Consider the following 21,628-nt stretch of genomic DNA (forward strand, 5'->3'; position numbering starts at 1 on the left):
ATGCATTTCCCGTCGGCTCGTGGAAGGGCTTAGGACTTGGAACTCAAAAAAAAGCGAGTCAAAAAAAATAAAGTCTAACACGTTACAAATGGATGCTCCGCTACACCGGTAAGGTTTGGTACATTACATCGGTTTTGCTTGTCTCGCTTTTATCATGCCGACGGACACAGGTTTGACACGGGCACATATAATCCCAATGAATTGGGCATCCATAAATGTGGCGACGATGTGCGATAGTTATATAACCGTCAATGATACTGCCAATTTTATGGAGTATTTTTTTCCTTCCCTGTGCCCATCATCGGGGTTCGGGGTGTGTGTGTGTGTGGTGGAAGACTTCCTCTCTTCCTATAATGACATTGATGACGTAGGTTCATTTATTCGTACGGAGTTCATTTTCGTTTATGCGCCCACTCCCAGTACACCCTACTGGACCTGGCTGAATGGGTAATGATAGTAATAAAACATTCACAGCAGCGAGACTGAACGCGAACAATCGCTCTTGTCCAAATACGTCACGCTTGACAAAACGGCACCGCCGCCGGCTTCATTCAGCCCAGTCATCTCGTTAAATTTGGCCGCCCATTGAACCCGACCGGTCGAGTGTGTTTGATTAGGCTAACAATCAGAAGTTTATATTATCTGTAATTCGGGCAAGTAATTTATAATTTCGACCAAAGGTTCTCCCAATGACACTCGCTTGTCGTTTGTTGCCGATTTCAACGTGATAAAACATACCCCTTGGACATTGTTTTGTTTTTTATTTGTTTTCTTTACTGACTTATAATAGCGGTGTGTGCTGGACGTTATTATTAGTTACTAAACCATTTTCCATCATTCCATTCATACATTCATGAATCATAAAGAGTATCACTTTACCATATGCATGCTGGTGTACTTTTGTGCTATTGTCTATCGTGTTCAATGTTGTGTGTTTGTGTATGTTCAGCAATGTAACAGGTAAGAGTATATGGTAAGAGTATATAGAGTAGGTTGTATAGGTAACGAAGCCTTCAAAGTATGTCTTTTTTTCTGTGCAAACACTTACCTATAATTTTGCAATCGTTTTATTTGCCGTCTAGTTTCAAGTCAAAAAGCCACTTGAGCCGATGGCGATAGTGCGGACACACTCGAAAGTAAACCATCCTGCCAGAGTGTGGTGGTGTACCGTTCGCATTGAACGATTGTTACCTTGCGGGAATTGTTATCAGACCCGCAGCCAGCCGTATCAAGTAATGAGTTCACAGAGCGCTTCACAGTGCGGACTCTCTACTGTCAATAATCTAATACGTGTTTGGTAGTTTGTTTTCAGTCTTTGCCCACTGCTCGTGGCCACTTATCCATTCGTGTGCACACAGGCCCACAAACACACACGCTGTGCGATGAACACGGTATGTTCTAGTTCATTGGTGTCTCGCCGTCGAGCGTGTATCTCGTGAGGAGAGGGTGTAAACATCACTCCAAAGTCCTTGAAATAGTCGAACGACGGCGGCACCCGTACACTTTCCACGTACATGCAGGCTACCGATACGTGTAGACTCAAATGTAGGGGATTAGTGGTGCGCCGCCGAGCACACGAGCAACAGAAAATAACTCTTTTCCATCGAGCCGTGGCCCGGTGGCCGGTGGCAGCTAAAGTGGGAAACTAGAGCGCGGTGCAAACTGGCCTGCGCCTAGAACCACACTATCCATTAACGAGCGTTTTTTTTTTTTGCATTTATGATGCGACGATAGAGGAGGAGGCGGCATGGTGGTATGCGGAGAGTGTAGTATAAAACTGTACCGATGAGCTAGTTGTGTTGTAGCATTGCGAGCATTAAGGCCACCGCGGGGATTTCGTTGGTGGTGGCGTTTGGTAGAATGCTCTTTGCAAAGGCATGTCGTGTGACGTAATTCGCGAACCTAGCTCCCGCGAATGATGGCATGCTAATTAAGGGTCACTCCTTGTTTGCTACCCAGCGGCCCAGGAGACATCTAACAATATGCATAATTGTCGATGGAAAATAACATCCATATCAGTATAAAAATGGTTTCATTTTAAGTGTTCTATATTTTGTATCACTCCAATCTTCCTTTCTATCGTTTAATATATAAGTGTAACTGTAGTAACGGTGGTAGTGGTATTAGTAGTAGTATTATCAATGGTGTGTAGATAGGTGGTGCTGGAAAGCGTAAGTAGGGCGCATGGAATCTAGCTCCATCGCTGCCACTTCTTCCCCGGATCTGCTTGACTCGTTAACGCCTTTCTACCGTATGAACTTGATTGACACACCCGGTATCTTATCGATCTTACGAGCAACTATCTGTGGAGGGTTATCGTGCGCTAATGATGCTTGTCGCCGGATGGTAACGACTGTGCGGAACCACTTCGCACACCGTCAGTCCGGGACCAGCGTTCGATCGGTCAGGAATATCACTGGTACCGTTCAGCATCAGCGCACACCATTTACCCTTTAGACCAGTGTTGTGGACCGATCGAAATTATTTAAAAAAATCAGTGTGTTAGTAAATGAACGTTCCGTGCTAATATTTGTTTTTCCACCTTTTTCCCTGTTTCTCTTTACCCAACCGGTTCACCCAACAGTCAAGACGCAAAATGCCGCCAAAAAAGAAAACTGATTTAGATGATCTGAAGCAGGAGCTTGACATCGATTACCACAAGATCACACCGGAGGAACTGTACCAGCGACTACAGACACATCCGGAAAATGTAAGTATATTGAACCAATACAGGGGTTTCCAGTGGGTTCTCATACTTGTGGGACAGTTTCATGACTCTTTGTTACAGGAAATGAACTTTATGTGCAAGGAATTGAACTCTATATCATCTTTTTTGGACAATTCCAATAGGATTTCTCAATAAGCCTGTCCAAAAAGGGTGCAATAGATTCCAATTCCCATCCTATTATAAAGTTCATTTCCACTAAGAACTAAGAATCAAATAAGTATCCCACAGCAATGAGAACCCTTGAAAAACCTTGTAAGAGTGTTTAGGACATGGTATCGGACATGTACTAAAAAAGCAAACAAGTGCAATTATAATCGGCTGTATAGGTTAGCCACTTTCATGCTTTAATTGAATGTCGAATGACGATACATAATACGCTAAAAGACGACAAATATATATAATAGGACTGAAATTGTTCCGACAGTTTCTAGAAAATATTGTATACAAACGGCATATAAAATTTACCTTGAAGCTGAATTACGTCTGCTGTGTATAAAGCACCTTATCTCCAGCATACCGAACCACTGCTGTGTTCCATCGATCTTAACCGTCATACCTATCTCAAATCTATCCGGTGTTTGATAGGGACCAAGTTTCACCTGGTTAATGGCAGTAAGAATCCTTTTCAACCGGCCGAAAGCGGAAACAAACTAGATTATCTCGGAAATTGCAGTAAAATCTCAATATGTGTTGTCACTGGGCCCACTCGGTACGTGTGAAACCGTTGGGGAAGAAGGCGCCCAAGATACACTGATGTCATTTAGATAACGGCCTGTTGCATTAAACATCCGCTTTACAACGAGCGGTGACTATCATTATCGTGTACTAGATAGGAAGAAGATACTTCTCCGGTCGACCGTGATTGCTGTAGTAACCAAGCGACGTTAAATCTGCTGATTATAATTGCATTAGTACTTTTTAACCAGAAAATTACGCTGAAACGCAATGTTTATTTATTTATTGTTTTACTGTTTCTTCATCTCTAATCTGCTTTCATTTGATACCTTTTTTGCAATAGGGTCTGAGTCACGCAAAAGCCAAGGAGAATTTGGAACGCGATGGACCAAACGCCCTGACCCCACCCAAACAGACGCCCGAATGGGTCAAGTTCTGTAAGAATCTCTTCGGCGGTTTCGCTCTGCTCCTGTGGATCGGTGCCATCCTGTGTTTCATCGCTTACTCGATCCAGGCCAGTACCGTCGAGGAACCGGCCGACGATAACCTGTATCTCGGAATCGTGCTGGCCGCTGTCGTGATAGTTACCGGCATCTTCTCATACTACCAGGTTCGTATGGAATGGTGATGAATAGCTGTGCCCTCTGTGTTCCACGGTTGTTCTTACCTTATTTTGCATCTATTACAGGAATCGAAAAGTTCGAAAATCATGGAATCGTTCAAGAACATGGTACCCCAGTTCGCTACCGTTCTGCGCGAGGGTGAGAAGCTGACGCTGCGCGCCGAAGATCTGGTCATCGGTGACGTCGTAGAGGTCAAGTTCGGCGACAGGATACCGGCTGATATTCGCATCATCGAAGCGCGTAACTTCAAGGTAAAATCGTTGCACAATAGCTACCGCCGGCAGTCAGCACATAAAGGTCACACGACGGTTGGATGTCGGCTTTCAGGCCCCATTCGAAACGCGATGACCATGAGAGGCCGTCGCGAGTTTCGGTGCGATGAAGTAACATGACAGGCTGCGGGTGAACTTATCTATCCGACGAGTCGCGTTCGTTAATAATGAAATTTAATTCCTTTGAATTGAGGCCATTTTTCGTGAAGGATGGGAAGTTAGGAAGAACAAGTGAATGTGTATTTGCCCTCGGTACAAACGAACGAGAGTGAGAGAGTGAGAGAGACATAGTGAGTAAGAATGGAAAGGGTACAGCACACGCGGAAGCGGCGGCGAGGAGGTTAGTTGTTCAATTGCGGCATTCGCGAAACGTTCCAATCATGCTAGGAAACTATGTGGAGCACAAAATAATTGAAGCGATGCTCTCGACAACACCGCGCGGTAGGGTAGGAACGAAGCTGCCACTGTTGGGACAGTGCTGTGTGCGTGCCTAACAAATCGAGGGGGTAAGGGTGGAAGTCATTGTGTTGTTGTGGCAGCAAACCCCGATTGTCGGGTTTTATGATGATTCGTTTTGATTGGTTTCACCGCGGTTTCGTCACCTCGCCCAGCCTTTCTGTTTGATGTATCGCACATGCGAGCATGGTCAATCCAATCCGTTGAATGAATGAAGAGCACACACCGAATCGTGCATAGCGAAACGAGTTGATTGTGCAACGGACGCACATACTCACTGCGACCCCACGGTTTGGCTGTACGCTGGTTTGCATTGAGGCAGGATCCAGCTGGTTAATGCTAGTGAAGAGGGATGTTAGCTATTGCAAAAACAAAATGGAAAGAAATGATGTGCGCTGAATGTTTATTTGCACTGGTAGCAATTGCAGCACGGGAAATCATATGAAACGAGAGAAAATATTGCTTTTTTATATGAAACGGACAGCACCATGCACAGTTCGAATAGATGGAATAATAGTAGATAGAGAGTTTCTGGTTCTGGATTGGTGACCTTGTGCTGACCCATATTACATTACCTCCCGCAGCAGTGTAAGAGCAATACTAATGTGCCCTTTTATTTCCAATTCCATGCATCGCTCAGGTGGACAACTCTTCCCTGACTGGTGAATCCGAGCCGCAGTCCCGTGGACCCGATTTCACCCATGAAAACCCGCTGGAAACCAAGAATTTGGCCTTCTTCTCGACCAACGCCGTGGAAGGAACTGCTAAGGGTGTTGTCATCAGCTGCGGTGATTTCACCGTCATGGGACGTATTGCTGGTTTGGCCTCGGGTCTGGACACTGGAGAGACTCCAATCGCTAAGGAAATTCACCATTTCATTCATCTGATCACGGGTGTCGCTGTGTTCCTCGGTGTGACCTTCTTCGTCATCGCGTTCATCCTCGGATATCACTGGCTGGATGCTGTCATCTTCCTGATCGGTATCATTGTCGCCAACGTGCCGGAGGGTCTGCTGGCCACCGTCACCGTGTGTCTGACGCTCACTGCCAAACGTATGGCCTCGAAGAACTGTCTGGTCAAGAATCTGGAAGCCGTCGAGACGCTCGGCTCGACCTCCACCATCTGCTCGGATAAGACCGGTACGCTGACGCAGAACCGCATGACTGTCGCGCATATGTGGTTCGACAACCAGATCATCGAAGCCGATACCACTGAGGATCAGAGCGGCGTGCAGTACGACCGCACCAGCCCCGGTTTCAAGGCTCTGTCGCGCATCGCTTCGCTCTGCAACCGTGCCGAATTCAAGGGCGGCCAGGATGGTGTTCCAATTCTGAAGAAGGAAGTTAGCGGCGATGCCTCGGAAGCTGCTCTGCTCAAGTGTATGGAACTGGCCCTCGGCGACGTGTTGAGCATCCGCAAGCGCAACAAGAAGGTGTGCGAAATTCCGTTCAACTCCACCAACAAGTACCAGGTGTCGATCCACGAGACGGAGGATCCCAGCGATCCGCGCTACCTGCTGGTCATGAAGGGTGCCCCGGAGCGTATCTTGGAGCGCTGCTCGACCATCTTCATCAACGGCAAGGAGAAGCTGATGGACGAAGAGATGAAGGAAGCGTTCAACAATGCCTACCTGGAGCTGGGCGGTCTCGGCGAGCGTGTGCTCGGATTCTGCGACTTCATGCTGCCTTCGGACAAGTACCCGGTCGGCTTCAAGTTCAACTCGGACGACGTGAACTTCCAGGTCGATAATCTGCGCTTCGTCGGTCTCATGTCCATGATTGATCCGCCTCGTGCCGCTGTCCCGGATGCCGTGGCCAAGTGCCGTTCGGCCGGTATCAAGGTTATCATGGTTACTGGTGATCACCCGATCACGGCCAAGGCTATCGCCAAGTCGGTCGGTATCATCTCGGAGGGCAACGAAACCGTGGAGGACATTGCCCAGCGTCTGAACATCCCGGTGTCGGAAGTGAACCCGCGTGAGGCGAAGGCCGCCGTCGTGCACGGTTCGGAGCTGCGCGATCTGTCGTCGGACCAGCTGGATGAGATTCTGCGCTACCATACGGAAATTGTGTTTGCTCGTACCTCCCCGCAGCAGAAGCTGATCATCGTGGAAGGTTGCCAGCGCATGGGTGCCATTGTGGCTGTAACTGGTGACGGTGTGAACGATTCGCCCGCCTTGAAGAAGGCTGACATTGGTGTTGCTATGGGTATTGCCGGTTCGGATGTGTCGAAGCAGGTACTGTCACCTCTCTACTGTGCATCGGCTTTGCCGATGCTTCGGGTTAGCGTGGAATTTGCTCATATCTACGTACGTTCCCATTTCCCATTTTAGGCTGCTGACATGATTCTGCTCGATGATAACTTCGCTTCGATTGTTACTGGTGTCGAGGAAGGTCGTCTGATTTTCGATAACTTGAAGAAATCGATCGCCTACACGCTGACATCTAACATTCCGGAAATCTCGCCCTTCCTGGCATTCATCTTGTGCGACATTCCGCTACCGCTCGGCACTGTCACTATTCTGTGTATCGATTTGGGCACGGACATGGTAAGTTTGCTCGATTCCAAGGTCCCCCCGTGACTGTTGGATCACTTTATTCCCTCAAACTTGAACTAAACGTTACAACATAGCGACTGCGTGGTTGTGTAACAATGAAGTGTTGCAAATTGTATTAAACACTTCCAATGAAAGGTGATGATGTTGGCATAGCGTCGTCGACCAGTGTTAGGCTGCAACAATGCACGACGTTGGCAGTTACGGCTAATAGCATTGACATTGTACTTCAGCATTTCTTCACCAAAAGCCTATCTTCCAACACAGGACGGGTTTGTTTAGCGCTTTCTTTGGCTCTCGATAGCGTTGCTGTTTGTATAACCTGGCCTCGACATCAAGAGACATGTTTAACGTTTCATTCTTTTCTGTACATTTTCATTTCTCCCCTCCATTGTGCCTTCGTGGGGGAAAAATCTGCAATCGTTATACCAACTGAATAATTTAATCAACGTGTCTTCCCCCCCAACTCGAAACCGACGTGCGCTTACTGTTTTGCTATAGATACCGGCCATATCGCTGGCTTACGAAGAGTCCGAGTCCGATATTATGAAACGACGACCTCGTAATCCTTATCAAGACAAGCTGGTGAACGAGAGGTAACCAACGTTGGTTGCGTAATAATTTGATTCATTTCTTTTTTTCAAATCTCTTTATTCTGCTTTTTTGTTTCTGTATTGTTTCGAAGTATTTACAATTTTTTTTCTTACGTAGCTAATCAATTAGTTTAATGAGCTACCTGGCGTCACAGAGCTAGTGGTGCATTTTGTTCTGCTCTACATTATATCTACTATTTTTACTTACACCCTTAATCTCTATCGATAAGGGGTATATTTTTTATCTCACTTTTTCTTACTTTCCTTCTTCTCACTCTCTACTATTTCTACTTTTTCAAACAATTTCTTTAAATATATTTCTATTCAATATCAAGCTCTGCTGCTATAAGTACACTTATTTTATTGCTCTTTTTCATTTCAATATCTACTATTATCTATCTTTACTATTGAAAAATTGTCATGCATTCTACAACTTATCTAACACCAAGTAGTAAACAATGATGCAAGCCAGATGCTAGCAAAGCTCTTGAAATGCTTTCGAAACATATACATAGCGGGGGAACTAGCATCCGTTGTGTAGGCTAGTTGACTGTTGTTCGATGTAACAAACCGCAGGTACGTTGTACGAGGAGCATTTGTAGAAAACTTGCATTTTTACAATTAGCAAACAACGCGTCGACGTTTAGAGGAGTTTTTCGAACGGGAAGACAATTTTAATCGCTAGAAGACACTGTCTCTTTGATTTTGTTTTACGTAATAGATCGTTGCTATATTGTAGAATGAATACGATGTAAGGATGTAACGCAACCATAGCTTGTACCGGCTATTTTGTTTAATATCTTAAACTGTTTTTTTGTCCATTCGTCGTACCATTGTGATAAAATACGCGCCCACCCTATTCTAGGTACCTGCCATTTCGCTAGCCTACGAACATGCAGAGTCCGATATCATGAAACGACCACCCCGTGATCCCTTCAACGATAAACTTGTCAATGAGAGGTTCTTATTTGTTTTTTATGATTACAATTTTTCTTTAACTTGGGTTTAATTTATAATCTTCCCATACTAAACTGTAACGATCTTATCCCCGAATGAGCTGCCGCCAAATAACATTGAACCCGCAGCGCACCCATCAACGCAACTGAGAATGCACTTTAAATCTTCTACTAACGAAGCTTTGCACCACCTCGGGAAACAAAAAAAAAACGGGAAACTAATTTAAGACTGGCATAATATTTATAATCCCTTGGGAAACTAATGTTTTTCCCCCAGCTGGTAAGGAAGCTGGTGGGCTGTGAATGCTGCCATTAGTTAAGACGCATCTTATTAACGTCTAGTCCGTAAGATGGTTTAGATAGTATTGATAAGATATGGCCCTAAACCGTATGCCTAAGCTAAGAAGATGTACCATACAACGGTGTTAGTCCAACTCTCGAAACGCCATCCAATCGTGGTGCGTTCGATTTACAGTGCAAACCCTCCCCCAAAAATCACTCACTACTCTATAACACACAAACAACATCATGACAGACAAGCACTCTATTCTTTATCCTGCAAACGTCCTTCGAACTCTGTCCTGCCAAACCTATTCATTCAAACCAATCAGCTATTGATCATTCGCGCATTCGCTTGAACTCATTGTTAAGCCCAAGAGCCATTCTTATACCATCCATCTTTCTTGCAAGACAACCTTCTCACAATCATGTGCACACACCATTGTACCATGAATTTGGTCCTCTATCATTTGGACCTCAGCTTCGTCTGACCTTTCGCGTTAGCTTCTCGAAAGCGGTGAACATTGGTACCCTCTCTTCTCAGAAAAAAAGGTGTCCAAGCGATGAACCCACTGTTGTACTGTGTCCAGTCTTGGTTTTTATACTTTGATTTATCCTCAAACGTGACGCTTTTGTGAACGTGTCTTGTTTTGCATTCTTTAACCCCCCTGCCAAAAGAAAAAAGAAAAACAAATATTTATGCTTCAATGATAGCAACAGCTTCTTTCCCTTTTCGTCGCCGTCATCGTCGCTGTCCTGTTGTGGTCGTAATTCTTCTCTGTCGACAATTTTTTTAAACATGTTACCGCGTTTCCCTTCTAAAACCTGCTTAGTAATCAAACAATCTTTTTCTTCTTCTTTTCTTATCGATCACTAACTAACCATGCAAATGTATTAAAATCGTGCAAAATCGTACTTCGATCCTTCAACGTTACACATACACACTTTGCGTTTCGCGCTACCATTCACCTCTAAAACTTAACAATTCAATGATGATACGTACCTTCAAAATCCCAATTTCTGTGCATCATCGGCATCCGTACGTTCCTGCGCTAACATTCGCTGCACCCTTTCCCCTGTGCCCGGTACCTGTGCGTGTATGTGTGTGTATGTGTACGATCGTGCTAAAAAACACACTGCCCCATGCTCCAAAAACCAATCAACATTTTGTGCCCGATGACCTGCTCATCATCATTCGGCTTGGAATATGCGATCATAATATACACACCACCATCCAATGTCAAACGAACACATCGCTCACATGCACTAATCCACCACCCCTTAACCACACACTACGATGTCCTTGTACTATACTTTGTGTGCGTGTGTGCGTGTTCGTGTATGTGATGTACACAGGTACCCGCTATTTCACTTGCCTACGAGGAAGCCGAATCCGATATCATGAAACGCCAGCCCCGTAACCCGTTCACTGATAAATTGGTCAACGAAAGGTAATCCATTGTGCCCTTCTTCCCTTGGTAAATCACGCCAAACAACAAAAAAAAAGCAAAAAGCAAACATACAAAACCTCTCCTCCCAAATCACAAAATATGCGTATATTTACACTGCCAAGCGTGCTGGCGTTGCTCGGACCGCAACTCTGGACCTGATTCTGACGCTGACAAAGCCGAAGGATGGGGGTAGATGCAGCCGTGGTTTCATGACGCGCACGCTTGCCAGTCGTATCTATCACTTCTTCTTCTAGTACTACTATCACTACAACTTCTTTTTGTGTTCTCGTAAACATATCCTTTGGTGTGTCTGTTACAAAATACCATCGTGATCTCTTGTGTTTTTGTGTTGTTTGTATACTGAGTGTCCTATAATCTTTGATGTCTACCGTTACCGGTTGACTTACTTAAGGCAATAGCCAACCTACCTATCTAGATTTGAATCGCTCTCTCTCTTTCTATCTCTCTGTATCCCATCTTTCTATCTCTGTCTAATATTATGTGTGCGTGTCTGTCTGTTTTCGTGTGTGCGCGTGTTGTTTTGTAATAATCCTTCTTGCTACTACTACTACTACTACTATCCTTTCTCGTATCCGAATTTGTCGATCGTATTTTCTATTCCGGTGTTGGGCGTTTGATTTTGATATCGTTTGAAACATAGACATTGGCTAGCCCGGTTTTGATTTTTGATACTACTATTTGAACGTACTTTTAGTTTTTCCTCGCTCCAAGCTCTAACCATCCTGCCTCTGTGTACCGCTAAAGAACAATCAATGAAAATGGACGTCTTTGTGTGTGTGTGTGTGTGTTCGATGTTACGTCTATCGTTGATTGTTTTTCGGTGCAATACTCTTTTTTATTCTTGAACCTTTTGCTAGTGCTCTGTTTTCTTCTCTATTTCTCTTTCTATTACTCAACTTTTTCCTTACATTACCGCAACTCACTCTTTTCTCGATAAGTTCACTCCTTGGACACTACTTTCTTATTCTGATTCGCTTTGTAATATTTTTCAATTGAAAACAAAGTAAAGTTTGTAAAAAAAAAAAAAAATATCGCTGAATGGTGCGATTCAATTAGATTAGAACCAACCCATAAATCCACCATGAAGGTAAGTTTGGATCCCTTTCCCAGTACATCATTCTCCCCACATCTCATGTCAATGCCAAATGCCTGCTCAGGGTTCGTTGAAACAAATAAAAAAGCCGTTCACCGTTTAAATGATTACTTGGTTTCTACACTCTTTCTCTCACATGACATAACGTTCTCTTTGTCAGTGGAGAGTTCAGCAGTCCACCTCCTTCATTTGCCATCTTCATCGATCGTTCATGTGTTTCGTCCCAAAGCTCTCCCCCTGTCCTGTCATATACTCACAAACCTGCTCCATACATATTTCGCTTTTCCGCTCCCAAGAAACAACAATCATCCTGCTTACTCAAGTACACAACACAGTTTGCTCCCAACCACTCAGCGTTCGACGATTGTGTGTGAGGACGTTTGCCTGATCGTTCTTCCAATCTGAATCTGTTGTGTTCTCGGTTCTTTGAACATTTCCACCGCCCGTTTCGATCTTCTTAACACTGTCCGGGGTGTGTCTTGGTACACGTGAAATTCCACTTGCCCGCATAAATAGCTGGAACGTGAACCATTAGTCCACACACTTGGTTTCGGTTTTATTTGTAATTCTTCTGTTCAATATGTTTGTCTAGTTTTTTGTGTTTTCTAGTTGCATCCGGAGTGCTAGAATAGATTTGAATGAGCTCCTTTACACCTCACAGCCTCTCTATACCTCTAAATATCTTTCTCTACGTCACTCTGTTTTGCTCCGATCGTTCTCTTGATCGCTATTGATTGCAATATTTACTCCACTTTTGCTAGTATTTTCGAAACTTTATCGATACTAAGAGTATAAATATCACCAACAGTGCAAGCCTGAAGTGATCCTCTGTATGCGTTCACCTTCTCTTCTCGTCTTTCATACAACACTACTGGTCGCTAGTGCCAATAGTGGACTTTATTACTGTGTAGCAAAATAGTTTCGTTCTCTTATTCTATCTGGCTCTCAAACGATCTATTAGCGCACGACTGCTCTACAGATAGTAGTAGTACAGTACCCAACAACACGAGCTAGCTAACACAACTGCAAATAAAAACTGACCACCAGTAGGGCGACGTTGCCGCTGTACTAGTTTGCCAAAGCAACAGCTAATGAATGCGAGTGTGGTGTGTGATTTGTTACGTTACATCATGAGTTACCATCGCTAGCAGCCTCTGAAACCTTCCGACCATCGCCATCGCGATAATTAACTGGCATTCACTGCAATCAGTGCGCGCATAAATCGCCTAAACTAAAACGCTCATTTGTGCAAAATGTGCACGCCGCCATCAACGAGAGCTGCAGTCGTCTATTTCTCTCTTAACCTTAAGAATTTGTAACGTTCTAGCTGAATCCCATACTAATTACTACATGTGCAATTTTCAACTTCACTTCATTTCCCTCCTCCCGCCCATTTGTGTGTGCGTGTGTGTGTGCGTGTGTGTGTGTGCATGCGGTACGCAACTCCCACTACTGCGCCCACCCACCACCCGTCGTGCGTGTGCGCGTCCGTTCCAATAGGTACCGGCCATTTCGCTCGCCTACGAAGCACCGGAGAGTGACATTATGAAGCGCCGACCGAGAGATCCTTACCGTGACAACTTGGTCAACCGCAGGTCAGGATACGTTTACCTTCGTTTGTTCTTGTATAAACGTTCCACCAAATCGAAACTCATCATCTCGTGTGTTTTTTTGTACCTTTTTGATTGACACCAAAACAATCACAACAACATCAACACTCATCTATATATTTATATATATTAATATGATAATGTACACGTTTTCAAGCAAAACAACGTTCTGTTTATTTTCTGTTACATGTTTGCTGCGGCTCTTTTGTGTTTTTCTGTTTTTTGTTTCATTTCTTGTGGTTCTGTTCTGCTCGTACCACGTGTGCGTGCGCGGCTCAGTCGATGGGCTGCGCGCGTGTATGGTGTTGCGATGGTGAGGTAGCTTCAACTGCTGCTTTCACTGAAACACTATGTTCCTGTTTTTTGTTGTCCTTTTGTATGTTTCTGTTTTTTGTTGTTTGTTTTGTTTTCTTGTTGTACGTTTCTTATTTGTTATCGAACAACATTTTCACAATCGTTTACATCGATGTTTGTGTTTTCATGTTTGTTTGTACCAAGCAAGCAATAAATATTTGTATTGTTTAACTTTGTTTGTGATAAATCCAAAACAAAAATCCCCAGGACACTCTCGCTAACTCTTCCCTGTGAAAAGTGTTGTACCAAGTAACAAGATCTCCCATGTGTGTGTGTGTATTTTTAGTACATTTTAGTACATCGCTCAGAATGCTCTTGCAAAAGCATTTCCCATGTTCCTTTACATCCGTTTTGTGCTCCGTATGTGTTCATGTTTGTGTGTGCCCTTCTCACTTGAACCTGTTCGAAGGTCACATGTTGATGTCGTTAACAATAAAAGAAGAAGATTAACTACGGACACATACTTAGGAGGCACTTTGGTCGATAAAACCAATATCTCTATTCCCACACGAAAAAAGGATCCGTTCTTCGCTAAGATTTTCCCAAGTGTTGCCGAAACTGTGCGTTTGTGTGCAAGGTGACAACCAGTTTTGTTTCCGATTTTCTTCTCTCTTTTACTCTTCCTATCTCTCTGTTTTCTCTCACACTCACTTTCTACTCTCTTCCTCTCTCTATCCATCACTAGCGTTGAGCTTGCCGTCCTAGAATGCATCACCATAGTGTGATTTCAATTAGTAACGAGTCTTTTTTAGCATATCTTTCTCCTTTCCTATTCTATTGGACACTATTCTACTGCAACACAGTGCCGGCACTGTCCGGAGTATCTCTGTGTTGGTGTGTATGTGTGTGTCCTTTTGCTAGTCTTTTTGGAAATAGTGTTCAAAATTTCATTTCTCTCAACTCTCCGTTTTGTTTCTTCTGTAACACTTTTCTCTTCTGTTCCAAGTCAAACCCTTTGTTTTCGTGTTTCTGAAAGTGATTTTTTGATTTTTGATTTAGTGCTCTCACGTACGTTGTTTCACATGAACCTATATACACTCTAGATGTTGTGTTTTAGCTGAGCTGAGTAAGAGTAGAGTTTGCGACAACACGTTTGTTTTGTTAGAACAACAATTTTGGAATGGTTTTCTTTATAGCAGCATTGTTCGCAACCGGGGGCGATTTGGTTCACCATCCCCCTGCTCCCCATCCCCTGCCCCCTAGTTTCACACCTCTAGTCACACTAAAGATTAGCCACGTAATAGATCTCTAGCTGATCGCACGTGTTAGGTCGGACGGAATTGAAAATCAAATCAAACCCCAAAAAAAAAAAAACTTATCACAAATGAATTGTCACGGTGTGCAACTATTTGGCCGAATGCTGCACCGTGGAATTGGTATGAATTTGATTTTACTTCCACACTCAACCCCGACGCTCCCTTTGAAGGGAGAAGTGGCTTGAGATAATAACCCGATAAACTAAACATACCTTCCTCCTGCAACATGTTAAATCCATATATATAGACACATATCCCGTGCGATGTTTGGTTCCTTCGCTTTAGATGTAATATTGCGTTGTGTGTGTGTTTTTCCTTCGAGAACGTTGCAGTCTGCCCAATGATTGCGCTCGTCCACCCGATTATTGTAATCTATTTGTTTTGTGTATGTCCCTTTCTCTCGTTGTGTATGTGTTTGTCTGTATGTGAGTTTATGTATTGTTAGATAATGCAGCTGCCAGTGTTGAAATAATATAGCATTAGTTGTGATATATTAGATTGTATGCTCCACGAACACTCCTCCTTTGCTCTCCTCCAGCGAATGTGCAGAACGCAAAAGTTCGAATGCACCCAATCCTTCATGTGTTTGTTATGAGTTTTTTTTAAAAGGACAATATTGGATGAAGAATGATCTCGAAATTATGTCTATTGGAGATTAACAAAAATCTGCTTCCACTCCATTTGCCGTACTAGTTGTAGCGTGAGTTTGAAAACACTCTATAGCTGTACCTATAGTTCCGTTAGCGCACTTGTTCTCTAGAAAATCTTTTTATTTTGTGCAATGTTATTATTTTTTCTTTGGTTCCGGTTTTTTCTCCGAATGGTCCGTCCTTCGCCTTCGATCTGTTTATCCCAGTGTATTATTTTGCGCTGACATTCCAGCAACAGTTTTGTTGATGTCATAACAGTGCCAGACAACAATGTGTCTTTGGAGCAAAAACATGTCCACACATTTTTCCCAGCGTGTCTTATACACCATCCAACAAAGAATAAACCTTCCCACCCACCATTTCGCCCCTCTCCATCCTTCATCGGATGGCTGTCTTCGTCAACCGGAAATATTGCCACTCGGCCACCAACCCACCCACCCACCCATCCGCCTCTCATTCATACCGAACCCCATGCCACTTGAACCCTGAACCCCTCTCCTTGTATGCTCAGAATATATTGAAAACACTAAATGTCTCCAGATCAAAAACAGTGAGTATGTGGTATGAGAAAAGTGTATTTGTGTGTGTGTGTGTGTTTCCGTTTTACTTTTCTCTTACTCTTTCCACCTTTCCAACAACTCTTCTACCGTTTTTTCATATACCTTTTCTCTATCTCTCTCTCTCTCTGAATGCTTTCAAAATAAATACTGCGGAGACTATCTATTTGCTTTCTATTGCATTTTTTTTCTATCTCTCTCTCTATACCCACTTATCTCTTTTCCTTCTTCTCGAGCAGTTTCTCATATCTCTTTTAATATCTTCCTTGGCCTATTTTATTACCATCATTTTGATTGCTTTCCAATACTATCCCTATTGTAAAAAAAAACCTTCTGCATGTTCGTTATTTAATCTTATTACTATACCAATGTACTGTAAAGGCCACGCCTGCAAAACACCTTACGCAAGCGTCCGGAGTGGTGGCTTACGCTTGTAGATATATTGGTAATGTACATTAATCCGCTTTTACTATTGATGCCCTTGCACGCGCTGCTGTGGTTGGTAGTGGTTAGGTTGTAGTGGTTAAGGTATTATTAGTAGTATTGTTTTTAAGCTAACTTTAAGTACCGCTTTCTCAGTACCTCTAACGCAGTACTCTCTTGTATGATGCTTACACTAATTGCGGGGGCTTTATGGGACGATCGGTCTTGCTTTTAACACTCTCGAATACTCACTGATAGGGCGCAAAAAAGCTGAAAAAGAAATAAAAAAACAACTAACATTCCATCTTCAATGCACTTGAAGAGCGCGCCTACACGTTGAGTATTCGGGGGTGTAAACTTGTCGTTACATTTGATCACTAACATTAGTAGTAACCGTATAACCGTATAACTCATCCGTATACATAAACACTAATTGATCGTGCAAGAGTAAAGATCATATCGTTAATAATGATTTTTTTTTCCTCCCATTTCTCCTCCCTTCCTGTACTTCTTCCCACCCTTGTCGTGTGCACAATATCTATCTTCCTCCCACCAACGCTGCCGCCTCTGCCTCCTCGCATCTGCAGACTTATCTCGATGGCTTACGGTCAGATCGGTATGATTCAGGCTGCGGCCGGTTTCTTCGTGTACTTCGTCATCATGGCTGAGAACGGATTCCTGCCGCTGAAGCTGTTCGGTCTCCGCAAGAGCTGGGACTCGAAAGCCATCAACGATCTCACCGACTCGTACGGTCAGGAATGGGTAAGCAGAACAATATGGGCAAACCGTGATTGCTTAGTGTCTTAGCGCAACGCTCTAATCTAATCCGTTCCTTATCTCATCCCCCCTCGCGCGCAGACCTACCGCGATCGCAAGACCCTCGAGTTCACCTGCCACACCGCGTTCTTCGTGTCGATCGTCGTCGTACAGTGGGCCGATTTGATCATCTGTAAGACTCGCCGTAACTCGATTTTCCACCAGGGCATGAGAAACTGGGCCCTCAACTTCGGTCTCGTGTTCGAAACGGTACTGGCTGCCATCCTGTCCTACACGCCGGGCATGGACAAGGGTCTGCGCATGTACCCACTGAAGTAAGTACACTCCATACACCTGGTTCAGCTATTCGGTTTGTGCTAATTGTGTCCTTTTCTTTTCTCTCCCCCGCTCCCCCCTTCTCTGCAGATTCGTTTGGTGGCTACCAGCTTTACCGTTCAGCTTGTCCATCTTCGTGTATGACGAAATTCGTCGCTTCTACTTGAGACGCAATCCAGGCGGCTGGCTAGAGCAAGAAACGTACTATTAGGTCAACAAATTTATATTTAAAAAGATTAATTAAAACAAAACCAACAAAAACCAACTCCCCCGCCCCCTGCACACACACACACACAAACAAACACACAGACACGTACACAATACACGCACACGGAAACACATGCATACTCTATACATAAACAACCATACACACACATACGCATTATGTGCAATCCCAGAAACACAAACCACACACACACACAATAACACTCCACGAACCACCTGGAGCCTGGTCGGATGAAGGGAGAAAGATTGTGCGAACGCCGCCACTACATAGAGAGAGAGCATGAGCGATTTAGTAACGATGCAACAACTACAACAACACCATCCCCACACACACACACACATTATAATAAATCCAATATAAAGAAGAAAAAAAACCCCGACCGTGGGGGCCGAGTTTGCGAGCAAAAAACCAAGCTAGAAGCGCAAAGCAAAACAAAAAAACCCAGATTAAAGCATAAGCATTAATACGAAACGAATATAAGTAGTACGACGGTTAAGGTGAAGTTTTAGCACCGGACGAGCACGCGGTAGGGAATAGCAAAAGGAAAAGAAAAAGTGGTAGGAGAACGCTAGCTAGCCCCCACTTTCCCCCCACCCGCCCCATAGTGTAACACGAGACACGAAGCAGACCAGTAAAGCGGGATTCCCGGTTCCGCCGGAACCGCGCCCGCTCCAAATCCCACCTGCACAGGAGAGCGGTGGCGCGTGCGGCAAGCAGTGCGGAACGCTCTGGTGCCCACTGTGAGCGGATGGAATCGGAGTGGGTGGTGGTGGTGGTGGTGGGTGGTGCAAAGTGGCCAGCCAGACAGACAGTCAGACAGACAGGCACAAAGTGCGCAATGTAGGGTCGTCGTCGTCGTCGTCGTCGTCCCCCGTATATGTGTACCGGCCCGAGAGCGCGCGCCCGAGTGTAAAACATCAAAAAACATTAAAAAAACAAACAAACAACGGAGGCATCCTTGCTTTGGCCACTGGCGCTTAATAAACACTGTGTTTGCGGGACGGAAACACACCACCACGCACACGATTCGACGCTTTGACAAATGTGGAAGAGAGAGCAACAAAAACAAAGGTGTGACACACATAGTTGAGAACGGAAGATCTGTTGTTGTTTCGCGACCGACGTTCGGCGTCGCAGGTTTGGTTTTTGCTGCTGGTTGTTGTCTTTTTTGCTTTGTCGTTTGTCGTTCGTTGTTACACACTCTGCCACACTACTGCCATTCGCAATGCAGAATGTTACATTTTTTCGTGCCGATTTTCGTACCGGCTACTGCAAACAAAACAAAAAACTCCATCGTTGGCGCAAGTTTTTCCTGGCTCGAATTCAATTCTGAATGTTTGAAACATTGCATGTAAAAGTGTCTGTATGTGTGTGTGTGTGTGTGTGTTTGTGTGTGAGTGTGTGCACGCACTTCGTTGCAAAATCACGAAACCACAGGCTCCTTGATCGCCGAAGCGGCGGAATAGAGCAAGACAGTGGCACCATAGAAGCAAACACGCCCGAATGTACTGTCTGTTTGCGTATGTGTGTGTGTATGCGTGTTTTAGGATACTTGTAGTAAGGATAATATTCAAACCACAACAACACAAACCCCATCGGCGTTAAGCATAAACAAACAAACGAAAACTCACAGTTCTGTGCGGCATACCAATTCGCATGCTTCTTTAAAAAAATAAGAAAAAAGAGACACAGAGAGAACGAGCAGCGAAAATTATTAATAACATTAATCTAAATCGAAACACCCTCTCCATGCTGCACACACACACATATATACATCGTGTTGAGGACGGAGGGGGCAGAGTAGAGGAGATAACAAAATTAAACCACCTGATTGCCGTTGTGTGTGTGGTATGTGTGTATGTGTCGTTATGCAAAATGCGATTTAACAACTCTATTTAAAAGGCCACAAACGCACCCATACATACACACTGGTGGGCCTGGTTGTATAGGTGGTGGAGAGAGGAGGGGCAGGAAGATGGAAGAACACAGTTGAACTGTTGCACTTTTCCTACCGCTGGTACCACTACTGCCAGGAGATTGTTTTGTTTGGTTGTTTTTGTTCTATACCGTTTCATTATGAACTATTAATTCTCAAACGCTTTTCCGCTGACCGTTCCGTTGTAGGCGTTGTAAAGCTAAGAGCAAGCCGTTTAGAGTATAATACGAGTAAACCAGCAGTGTGTGTGTGTGTGTGTGGTGCGTTATGAGTGTCTGTTGCAGTGCGGGTGCAATATACGGGGAGCCGGAGGTGTGGTTGGTGGTTTGTTTTTTTTTTTACAATTGTTTTTAATGTTATTCTATGAATGGTCGATTGTCGATTCACAACACTTGCGGTGTCATGATTTAGTAGCGTGTGTGTGTGAGTGTGTTTGTTTGCGTGTGATTACGCTGGTAGCAATGCGTTTCTCTTGTACGTTTCCCTATCAGCATGCCATGAAAAGCCATCCGTTTTCTCCAACACCTTCCTCGAATGGTAGGCGGTGTTTCAGCACGTGGCCAATGTTTTGCTGTTGTGTAGTAGTGTGGGAAGCAGCTGCTTATGCTAGAGAGAAGGGACGGCGATGCCCCCTGCTCTCGGTTTGAACCCCCTCGACGCGAGGCGGTAAATTCTCAGCAATGCATAAACGTATCGCTTCGTTACAAGCAATACAACCAGTACGCCATTTTACATATTCAGCCCCCCACCCCCCCCTACCCTTCTCCAGCCAGTAATCATTATCGCAACATCAAACTTAGGGGGCGGGGGGCAGATAGGGAGTAGTGGCAATGGGGGACAGTTGGGACGCACAATCCACGGTAAGAAGGGGACGGTTGTGTTGTGTTTCCAACGCTTTTCCAAACCACACGCGGGGAAAACAGCCGCCCGGCAAAATAGTCGGCCGATAAATTCTTTTTCTATTTATGATTAAAATAACTAGAGAACAGCGCGCGCAAGCAACATAGCAACAATATACGCATGCCACTCATTTAAAGGAAGAACGCGAAGAATAATAGTACCAGCCACAACACACCCCCAGCGCGTGTTACACACCGAGTCACACTTCACACGAGTTAGGTGCGTGCGTGCGAAAATTACACACACACAAACAAACAAAACAAAAACATAAGAAGAACCACACGATGCAAAATGATTGAAATCAATTCGTTGTTAGTTACTGAAGAGAAGTTGAAGCATAAGAAGATGAAGAAAACAAAAAAAGGTAATAAAGTAAATAATACGCTCGGAACATAATTTAAAAATGAAATAAAAACCCATAGTACTAGAATAAAGAAAAACAACACAAAAAACAAACAAAAATAACTGTCTGCTAATGTTGTATGTATGTATGTATGTGTGTGCGTGTGTGTGTGTGCGCGTAGATGAGAAAAGATTGCGAAATTGTGGATGGAACACGAACACACACAACTGATAAGTCATCATCTTGGTTTGGTATTCGCTGCCGTTGTCGTCGTCGTCGTCGTCGTCGTCGTTGTGGTCGATGCAAGGAAGTCCTCTTCACTTAAAACGCGCGCACACACACACACACTCACACCCTCACATACGCTCGGGAACATACTCGATGGTAGATATGTGTTGGAAGGATGCAAACAACTAATGCTCGAGAAGCCGACAGAATTACCCACCCGCGGAACAAATAAGTAAGGAGAAGTAAGGAATATAGTAAGACAGGCGCCGACTAGGTAGCAGCATAAAGTGTTATATGGGCAAGAATGGATGCAGACATTGAAATCTTTACGGAGCAAACAGAAAAGAGGAAA

The 21,628-nt window shown here is 44.3% G+C and overlaps 1 protein-coding gene across 15 annotated transcripts in view; it reads left to right on the forward strand.

The window, feature by feature from the left end:
* The window catches only part of LOC1273109 (sodium/potassium-transporting ATPase subunit alpha), a 65,277-nt gene extending 46,382 nt beyond the window's left edge, over positions 1-18,895 (forward strand). For 8 of the 15 annotated variants that reach the window (XM_061645842.1, XM_061645848.1, XM_003436220.2 and 5 more), the window contains 9 exons: positions 2,585-2,710; positions 3,747-4,013; positions 4,092-4,277; positions 5,395-6,990; positions 7,087-7,302; positions 8,767-8,861; positions 17,139-17,313; positions 17,410-17,642; positions 17,734-18,895. In XM_061645842.1, the coding sequence (XP_061501826.1) occupies positions 2,585-2,710; positions 3,747-4,013; positions 4,092-4,277; positions 5,395-6,990; positions 7,087-7,302; positions 8,767-8,861; positions 17,139-17,313; positions 17,410-17,642; positions 17,734-17,854 (3,015 nt within the window). In that variant the 3' untranslated portion in view covers positions 17,855-18,895. Of the gene's footprint in view, positions 1-2,360; positions 2,420-2,478; positions 2,502-2,584; positions 2,711-3,746; positions 4,014-4,091; positions 4,278-5,394; positions 6,991-7,086; positions 7,303-7,809; positions 7,905-8,766; positions 8,862-10,492; positions 10,588-13,201; positions 13,297-17,138; positions 17,314-17,409; positions 17,643-17,733 lie in introns of those variants that run through there. The other 7 variants (XM_061645844.1, XM_061645850.1, XM_061645843.1 and 4 more) reach the window with 5 other exon arrangements.
* Positions 18,896-21,628: the final 2,733 nt, after the last annotated feature.

The sequence above is a fragment of the Anopheles gambiae genome, chromosome 2 (genome assembly GCF_943734735.2).
Source record: "Anopheles gambiae chromosome 2, idAnoGambNW_F1_1, whole genome shotgun sequence".
NCBI classification, from domain to species: domain Eukaryota; kingdom Metazoa; phylum Arthropoda; class Insecta; order Diptera; family Culicidae; genus Anopheles; species Anopheles gambiae.